At 38.0% G+C, this 9,673-nt stretch overlaps 1 protein-coding gene across 5 annotated transcripts in view; it reads right to left on the reverse strand.

Moving 5' to 3' along the window:
- Positions 1-5,295: 5,295 nt before the first annotated feature.
- Positions 5,296-9,673, reverse strand: part of SNCA (synuclein alpha) — a 68,489-nt gene continuing 64,111 nt past the window's right edge. For all 5 annotated transcript variants that reach the window (XM_017831723.1, XM_017831722.1, XM_017831721.1 and 2 more), the window contains 2 exons: positions 6,932-7,021; positions 5,296-5,927 (listed from right to left, as the gene is read on the reverse strand). In XM_017831723.1, the coding sequence (XP_017687212.1) occupies positions 5,895-5,927; positions 6,932-7,021 (123 nt within the window). In that variant the 3' untranslated portion in view covers positions 5,296-5,894. The remainder of the gene's footprint in view (positions 5,928-6,931; positions 7,022-9,673) is intronic.

Below are 9,673 nucleotides of genomic sequence, written 5' to 3' on the forward strand. Positions count from 1 at the left end.
ACAGATTTAATATCTTTTTGGCCTTATTATGTATCATTTGTAAATTACTGCCCTTTACATTTTCACCATTAACATGTTTTCCTCCTTTACTCAACAGCACTGTTATGTCCTTTTGCTAAGGCTGCTCCTTTTGAGATTTTTTTGGGGTTGATAAGTAGACGATGCAACCAATTCAGCAGGATGCTATCCTATCAAGTGCTAACATTAGATGACTGTCTTTGCTATTTTTGCAAGGCTTCACGAAACTGTGCAACTGAAATTCACATGGATAAAACACCTGAACAAACAACAGAGGATACAGTCCCAAGGGCATTGTGCAGTTCCCTCTTCTATACAGGAGACTGATAAAATCAGCTTTCATACTTAGTTCTTTATTTATTAATCTAGTACACTACTTGGTCAATTGCTTTTATTTTCTTGGTATAGAGGACTTCTGGTGGCAGAAAAATAGAAAAGGGAATTCAAGATAAAAGCCAATTCTCCTCAAACAGCACAGGAATTCTGCCTCATGGAGAGTCCCTGAATTTACCTGGCTCCTCGAGGTGCCAGTCCCTGGCAGAACTCTAAAGCCATGGGCTATTTTCTATCATTAGCCTCTGACACCAGAAGCAGTGCCCAGGGGAGGGAGGCAGGATGAATGCCAGCCAATTCTCAGCATGGCTCTCATGTCTGTTTTGCTTCTTCAACCTCTTCCTCGGTGCTCCTTGAACAGGCACTGTGCCTCTCCACTTCAGGGGCAATGCCTTGGCTGCAGTGACAGAGCACACCAAGGAGGAGATGAGCCGTCTTCCTCTTTTTAGAGGGAAGATCAAAGACTAAAAACCTCAGCTGTCCAGGCATGGTTGCAGCCTCATCACAATGTACTAGACATATCTAGAGTAAAATTTTGCAATGAAATGGACACTTGTAGCAGTGGGTACAGGGTAAGAGCTAATCCTCTGAGAATTTAGCAGATCAGAGGAGAGAAAGAAATAAATGTGAGAGGGGTGAGCAGAAAGAAAAAGGAAAGAAGTTGAGGTATCCCAGCAGTTGCCTTTTCCTAAAAACATTCTCCTTGTTAAATCTCAGGTTAATTATCAGAAATGCATACGTGCTTTGGCCTCTTGTTCTCCTATGCTGAAAAAAGCACCTTGTAATCTCAGACGTTTCTGCCTTTCCCACAGAAATATGGCCCATAGATGTATCAGTTGCTGATAGAGTCTGACCTATTCAGAGATGTGAATATTAATGGAAAATGCCAAAAAACCACTTTTATTCATCCACTGGAGGAAGCATTTGTGAAAGCATTGATTCCAACATGGAAGAAATCTCATCTGACCTAGTTTGCTACCTCCTGGCTGTCTCATCTGAGGTTCCACCTGCTGTTTCTCCATCTGCCAGTCTTTTTTGTATCAGAGGAACCTTCTGAGTTACACATTAAATGTCAGGCAGGCTGGAGAAAAGTTATTTATGTCTGCATTTAAACAGATAATATTTTCCATTAAAAATGCATCACGGAGACACTAAAGGCTAAGATCTCCTTTGCTTTTGGTTACCTTAACTCAAGGGTAGGTCTGCTTATGTGAAAAGTGATGCTATTATTTCAGACCTCTGTATATCCAAGCAGAACAATGATACTTGTGAAGCTCATTATTAGAGTCTTTCCCGGTAAAATTAAAAGCCTCAAGCTAGGGGCAAAAAAGTATCAGATAATTTAGTTAAAGTCACTGGAACCCAAAACCAGTATCAGGGAACCATCTGTCTTCTCCCACTTACCTCCTAAGGTATTTCAGAGCAGAACACAAAGAGTTACTTTGGATTAATATATGAATAAATATCTATCACCCGAAGGAGTAATTACATCTAAGGTTACAACACCTAGGGGCAACCACTCTATTCAAACCCAACATTTGAGGTATGGTATTCTGCCAGTATATAAGACCACAGCTATGCTGCTAAAGTCTGGGAAAGACTTATCTGTGGGATTATTATGATATCTTTGTTTTTCTGCTACTTTTGCTACTCTTAGATATTCTGTAAATTACCTTTGATCACCTGATCTCTGCTGTCTTAGTTCTGTTCAGACTTAAGAGAGGCACTAGGAATCATCCAAATCCATGTAAGTCAACAAAAACACCTCTCTCTATTTTCATCGAGTTAGGGCTCAGAGCCCTGAAGCATCACCCCTATTGCATACTACCTATCTGATTTAAGTACTGTACAGCCAGTGCCTTAGGAAACTCTAGAATCCAGGCTTTCAGCAGTTATTTTATCCCTAAAAAGGATAAAGAAAAGAACTGGAAACTCATCACATCAGTACAGATTGCCACATGGAATTTTTTATGAGAAGATCTAATGTATACTGGAGCTATAGGTGTCCTAAAACACCCACCTGAAGCCAGCAGGAATCTTTCCACAGATTTCACTAAACTTTACATCAAATCTTAGAGGCAATTAAGAAGTTCTATTTGGTATATATATATATATATATATATATATATATATATATATATATATATATGCTTGGTATAGTAAGATTTTATGAATATGTGTAGGCAGCCATTCTGTACCTGTCTTCTGTTGTGTTCCTGGAATAATTTCAGCCATTAAATGGACAGCCCTGAATCTTCCAGTCTCACAGCTCTTGGAGGCAGAAGTCTCTACTCTGAGTTTGCTGCAGCTGATGGATCCACTGTCTATGTTTGATTCTTCATATATGAGAATCCCTGAGTCTGGGTCGCCTAAGCTATGAAAACCAGGATGAATAAAATCTGTGCTTCCTGAAGAGATGCAGGCATGTTACTTTTCTTTGAGCTTATGACATTGCAATTTACCTTAACTTGTCTACAGCTGTCTTGAGGGAATGAAGGAAAGTCTTGGCAGGGAAACAAAATTACTTGAAAGTCATTTTATGTATGTATGCACGTAACACAAGTATTAACACTATGATTTACAGTAATAAAAATATTATTACAAGGTGTTTAATTAGGAACCATTATAAGACCAATTAAAGTTGTCAAACTAGAACAAAAAAGCCACATGTGTTTTTCCCCTGGAGTACTAGGATACGCTGAGGCTCATTATTAGCTATTTATATAAGAATAGAAGACTGCTTTTGATTTAAGTTAAAATCCAAGCTCTTAAGAAAAAAAGAGCTCCAAGTTATATTCCTCTCTGGCAGACATTGTTTAAACAAATTTTATCTAAACGTTTTCTAATTCCCAGAGTAGACACTTTAAAAAATCCGAATGCAGCAGTATCTATTTAGTTCAGCTTTAGCAGCCAACACAGTTCTGACATTTGCAATCCACACGTCAGTATTCATCTCAAAAGTAAGACAAAATCACTGCAGAAAGCAAGACAAAATGGCACTTAGTTTACCTGGAAAGGATGGTCTGACAGCCCTTACAGGAATCTAATTAAAATGCAGCATGTTACCAGAACAATGCATCACACTGTGCTGCCATAGTAACCAGGGGTCCCATGGACTTTTGGGGCCATCTGAGGGCACGTTTGCAAGAGGCACAAGAACTAAACTGATCACTTATAGTACATTTTAAATTACCTAAAAACTCTAAATGATCTGATGTTAACCAACAAAAGAAATTAATTAACTCTTACATTTTCAGACAATGGACCAGTCTCAGGAGCAGATTTATTCTTGTTGCTGTTCTTTATGGCATACTGCTCCCCACAGCTTATTTAAGAAGTGCACGACTTATTTGCAACATGTGAACAACCAGTTTAACTTGATTCCCTAACAAAGAATAGAGCAATTAACACCTAGAGGGCTGTGGAAGAGAAAACGAACAACAGAAATACATATTCTACTTAGGCTACTATTTCCAGAGCTATTTTCTGAAGTATTAAGCATGAGACTGGTCTCAGTTGTTGCTTTTAGTGGATGAGTCCCTGCTGCCATGCTGGGGAAAAAAATCACACTACAGCACTGGGCTTTTCTTCCCAAATCCTTCTCCTAGAATAGAAAGATCCTAAAACAACATTAATAATTATAAAAGCAGTATCTTACATTGTGTCCTATCCTGGTTTTCCAGGGATACAATCAATAGATTTGTCACTGAGGCATTGATTTTTAACAGTAGAGGCATCCATGTCAAGAAATTCTTTTGATGCACCACCTCTGAAGGAGACTGCAAGCTGTTAGTGGGTTGTTGCAGGCTATCATGGAAGATTTTTGCTAAAGATCACAGGACTTTAGGCTCCATTAAGCAACTAAACTATTGATGAAAATGCCCGCAAGTTGTTTGAAATGATTAAGGGGAATTTTAATTGCTTTGAAAAAGATACAGAAATTCTTCTGAAATAAATGAAATTCCTTAGAAATACAGGGTTGGGACTGGGGGGTGACATAGGATATTGAAGCACTGGTTTTCTAAGCATAGAGAAATCAGTGTGTCCATGTGATTTTAGTTCACAGTATTACACCATCAACTCTCACTGTATACAGCTGGGATGGGTTCATACTTGGAAAGATCTATTCCACATTGGGCATGCTAATACCAGGGAGGTTGCAGAAAGCCAGAAAGGAACTCAATTCAAGAACAAGTTAGAGAGTTCAGCCTCCAGGGCTTTGGTCCTCTTTTTGTGCAATACCAGGGATATGCACTATGTGGTTGTGCCTAAGTTTCCCATTTAGAAAGCCAGACAATGATACTTACCTGTTGACCAGACCACTGAAGACTAGCTGTAAGGGAAGTTCAAAATCCTACTCAAGACTAGTGAGCCTTAAATACAAAACTACTTCAGGTTAGAGGTAACTTTAGATCCAAAATAAATAATAAAACAAGATAAAAGTAAAAACATCTCACATTTAAATCTTTTTCTATATGGAAAAATGCCCAGGCAACATAATAACTGAAAATTAATCTGTCTAAAAACAGACAGTAGACTGCACTTTTCCTAACTGGAACTTTATACAAGACAAATTCACTGCAACTAATCCATCACTGTATACCCCAGCACTTTAACAACCTCAAAACAGTAATTCTTCAAAGGCCTCATGATTTCCTGATAATCTGCTGCAGCCTGTTATTAATTACTTCATTCACTTTCAGGTTGTCCTTACAACAGAAAGTTTATTAGCCTTATAAATTAATCTATTTGGTCAACAATTTACTCCAGCTGAGGTAGCAGCCCTGATGCTCTCATTCTTCACCATGTTTTTTTGCACAGACTGGGCTGCCATTTGCTGGTTTTGTTCCTCCAGTTCCTTTACAAGAAGCAACAAGTCTGAAGGCTTTAACAGGGCCTTTTGGAATGGAAAGGTGGTGTTAGGAATCATCACTAATTTAGAAATTCGTTTTTAATGGGTTATGTTTTATTTGCTTCAGTTGAACACCATTATTTACAGACACAAGTTAATAAAACACATCACAAAACAATAAAATTTCAACAGCTAATATTTATAGGTGCATAGTTCATGCTCAATTACTTTTTTTTATATGTATAATAAATACACATATATATAAAGCTCTCACAATAAGTCATCTCTGCACAGAAAGAATAGTCATAGGAAACAAATAAAAACTGTATCATAAACAATATCAAATTACTGACAGCCTATCAACAAAACATGTACAGAATTAGAAATAAGCATTAGACACTTAGGTGTTTTTACTTAAGATTTTCTTTTTTAACTTTTAAACTTGAAGCCACAATATCCACAGCACAACAATGACCCTGCCAACCGGTTTCATTTCAGCAGGAGGGAAATGCTGAAACAAGGTGGATGCGGTCACAGATACTCCAATCATTGCTGATGGAAGACTTCAAAATACACCGTAAAAACTGTAAAAAAATTTTACGACTGGGCACATTGGAACTCAGCACTTGTACAGGATGGGACGTCTTTAGTAGTTAGTAGATCTCAGGTGATAAAAGGAGGAAAAGGACTCTCATGCTTCAGGTTCATAGTCTTGATACTCTTCCTAATGGGGAGAGCAGAAATCAGCACTGCTAGTATTTTAGATAAATACATCCTACTTTCACTGTTTATTCTAGTCCTGGTGGATTCAATGCCAAAATAGTACGGATTCTCATTTGATCAGGATCTTGACATTTATTTGTATTTTGTCACATTTTCCAGATCCTGTACCTTACAAGATATGGTACTTAGAAGAGAACTAATTCTCACTTTTACAGTGACTAACACGTAATTCAGCTGATGTTGCCAGGAACTCATGAGGCCACCCATGAAAATTCACTTGCAGACGGAGGAGAACAACCTCTGGGCTGAGCAGCACACCAGGTGCTGCGGACCCTCATACAAGTCGCTCAATCATTTAAAGGAGTCTTTAACTATAGATGCATGAGCAGCATCCAAAATTTCACTGATATTCAAGATGTTATGCTCAAATGTGCCTTTAAGTCTTTTACTGGATCATGGCCTAAATTTTTTATACCTCTCATTTTCAGTCTAATTATGTGCGCTACCATAAAACTGCTACTCCAACTACTCATGCATCATGCCAGATATTGTAGTAATATTTTAGATAACTGGTTCATAAAAACCAACAAAATAATTTACTCCCATAATTTCATTAACTTAAGATCGTGTTTTACAAAGCATGATGGACTGGTAAGTGGCCAAGCTATTAAAACAATCTATCAAGATGCAGTTTGTCCTGCATTCGCTTTTAAACATACGAAAAAGATACAAGGTTACTGTGCATTAGTCAGAAACCCAGGATCAAGTGTTTTGAAACACACACAGTATTTTCCCATTTAACTCCCTTACTAACAAAAAAAAAGATTAATTTTCTGATTCCCAGCACTACACCTCTGGCAGACCTTGGCCAAAGAGACCACAGTTCTGCTGTGCCCTTGCAGCTCACAGCATCAGTGTGTGCCGGGCTCACGTAAATCACGCATGCAGCCTCCTCCCGCGCCCTTCTCTTACATGCATTCACTGCAAACACCACAACAGATTTACCTCTGGAGGCATTTCGTAAGCCTCGTTCTCAGGATCCACAGGAACATCTGAATTATTCACCATTCCCTCCTGTAGGAAACCTTCTTCATTCTACATTTAAAATAGGGAAAGAAAAGTGACAGTAACTGCTTGCTTCCCCACCTAGGCCAAAGCGCGTTATTTCCTCCCTCTCAGATTTCTTGGCCTGTCCTTTGGTTGTGGGATTGCCAGGGGTTGTGAAGAGCTAGAGGACATTAATTCCAGAGAGATCTTCTTCATGTTCCACAGGGGAATCTGTGGGAATGACTACTATCATCTCTTTGAATAGCTGAGATTCCATTTCTCTCTTGCCCTGGACAGATCATGAAGCCAATCCTAACAAAAGAACAGTACCACTATCAACTTGCTGAATACCTTTGGAAAATATTTTAATCCCACAGAAAATGCCTTGGTCAAGACAGGAAGCAAACCAAAACAAGTTTTTTTGTGCCTCAAGAAACTGACCTGGGAAACAAAGTCCTATGCAAACTGTTTAAGCATCACATTAAGTTATCACGTTAATTCCTGTTTAACTGCTTGGGGCAATACAGTCACAGGTACGTAAAAGTGCCTGCAGGCCAGAATTGGATAGTACCAAGACACACAAATGAAATCATAATTCAATGATCTATTTTTTAATATTATAGACACATCCAGACCCTCATAAATCTTTATTTTAAAGTTTTGGCTTTTTCAAAATATATTGCAAAGTGGCAAAAAAAGGGAAAGCTATTATGACTTAGATTACTGCATGCTGGTTTTTTCTTCACTTTTAGAATCCAATTGTCCTGGGAAATGCTTTTTTCCTCTAAGGGTCATACCTCTACATTCTTTCCTATGTCAACCAGCATGTTATTCTATGCACTATTAGTATATGATACATGGTATAATATAATACCTGTCACTCAGCTTCTTTCATTTTTTTCCTTTATTACAGAAGCACTTCTATTTTATAAAGCAATTTTAATAAGAGCCTCTTAGAATTAATGGGATTGCAATGGTGTAAGGAATAACTTGCTAAGTAAGATTATTAAAGCAAACTTATTATTGTCCTAGAACTATAGACACTATTTACCATCTGAAACAAGCACAAAGGAAAAAACCCCACATTTCAGTTGGGCCAATCCCCATTGTAGCTGTTACTACAGAAGTTCACAGAGAAGAAACATGAGTTCTGGCAGAGCAAAAACTGCTGGAGTTCATCCTGAACTGTAAGAAAATTGATATGAAAACAGGCATAGTATCTCAGTGGAACCATTGTGATCATGCTGATTTATACCAGCTGTCGGTCTAGACAGAAATGCACTAAAACACAATCACAGACACTCAGGAAGAAATTCACTTAAAAAAACCACCCGCGGGCTGGTAGAGTAGACAGAAATACAAAATTAAGTAAGTCACAAACCAGACTAATGAGGTAATTCTTCAAAGTCTACAATTTAAAGGATAGTGGTGCTAAATTAAATTTAGGATACAGACAAAATGAGGGTAAGAGAAGCTAAACCTGAAACTCACCTCTGCAACTTTAACACAAAATAGAGTATAATACACAAGTTCACCATTTGCCATGTATTGGCTCCCTCTGTGGTTTAACCGGGTGACCATAGTCATAATGCTCTGTTCCTCATTTTCTGCACCTCCCCAGATTGTGACTTTATCTGCCAGATAGTAATCCTGTTCTTCCTTGGATGTCACCTTTTCTGATGCATATGCGGGTACATGTATTTTTTACCCTTATCATCAAAGTCTATGATGTGCAGAATTTATTTCCATAACATGGATTCTTCTCTCTAGCTCTTATTTCAGACTTTAGAAGGTCAAATATGAAGATATCTGGTCCCATTGCTTCTCAGAGGAGCCAGATAAGTTTTTTCCCTTAAAGGTAAACAGTACAGTCCACGTGGAGTCAATACCTAGTAACTATTCTGCCAAGTACCCTCCATGGGTGTGCCTGCTCTAAGTCAACATCCTGCACTGCTCTATGGTATAGGTAACACAGACAAATTCCAAAGAGCCAAGGGACGCCAACAAATAAGTTTGCAAATACCTTTATTTAGGTATTTAATAGGTACCTTTGTCTTCCAGAACTGCCAATAATTTGGGGTTTTCAAAAGGTAATTGAAAGATAATTTTTCAAGTAAAAGGTAATTTTTTAAGGTGAAAATGAAAGGTAATTTTTCAAGTATGAAATTATCAGAAAAACTAGGCCCAATTACAGTTCTGCCTCAGCTTATCAAAACACTTGAGCTCCTCAGATGACCTGATCTTCATTTTTATTTAACCTAGCTTCTAAATAAATTTTTTAAGGGTATTTATGCCTATTTACTCTTATGGGAAGTAGCATCAATCCCTACCAGCTATGACTGAAATAGCCAAATAGTGTGCATGATGCAAATTTTAAAGCCGTTACTGCGCACTTGATCTAACGTATCAGCTCTAAGGACCTAAACCTCCAGCTTCCTACTCTCCTGTTTAATCCAAAATATAATTTAATTTCTGCTTCTCCCAATCATTAAGGAACAGCTTCAGCTAACAATAAAGTAAAACTGTGCACAAGAACAGTTGGGGTTTCACAAGAAAGAAAGAAAGCATGCAGCTTAATGTTATCTGTAGCAGGAAAACAGATGGCAAATGAAACTGCCAGGACCATTAGTAAAGACAAAGAAAGAGACTTGCCAGTCGAATTTCAAATAAGAGCTTCAAAGTTTGTTTGCTGTCTGTTAG

The sequence above is a fragment of the Lepidothrix coronata genome, unplaced genomic scaffold (assembly GCF_001604755.1).
Source record: "Lepidothrix coronata isolate B3197 unplaced genomic scaffold, Lepidothrix_coronata-1.0 Scaffold195, whole genome shotgun sequence".
In the NCBI taxonomy this organism is placed as follows: domain Eukaryota; kingdom Metazoa; phylum Chordata; class Aves; order Passeriformes; family Pipridae; genus Lepidothrix; species Lepidothrix coronata.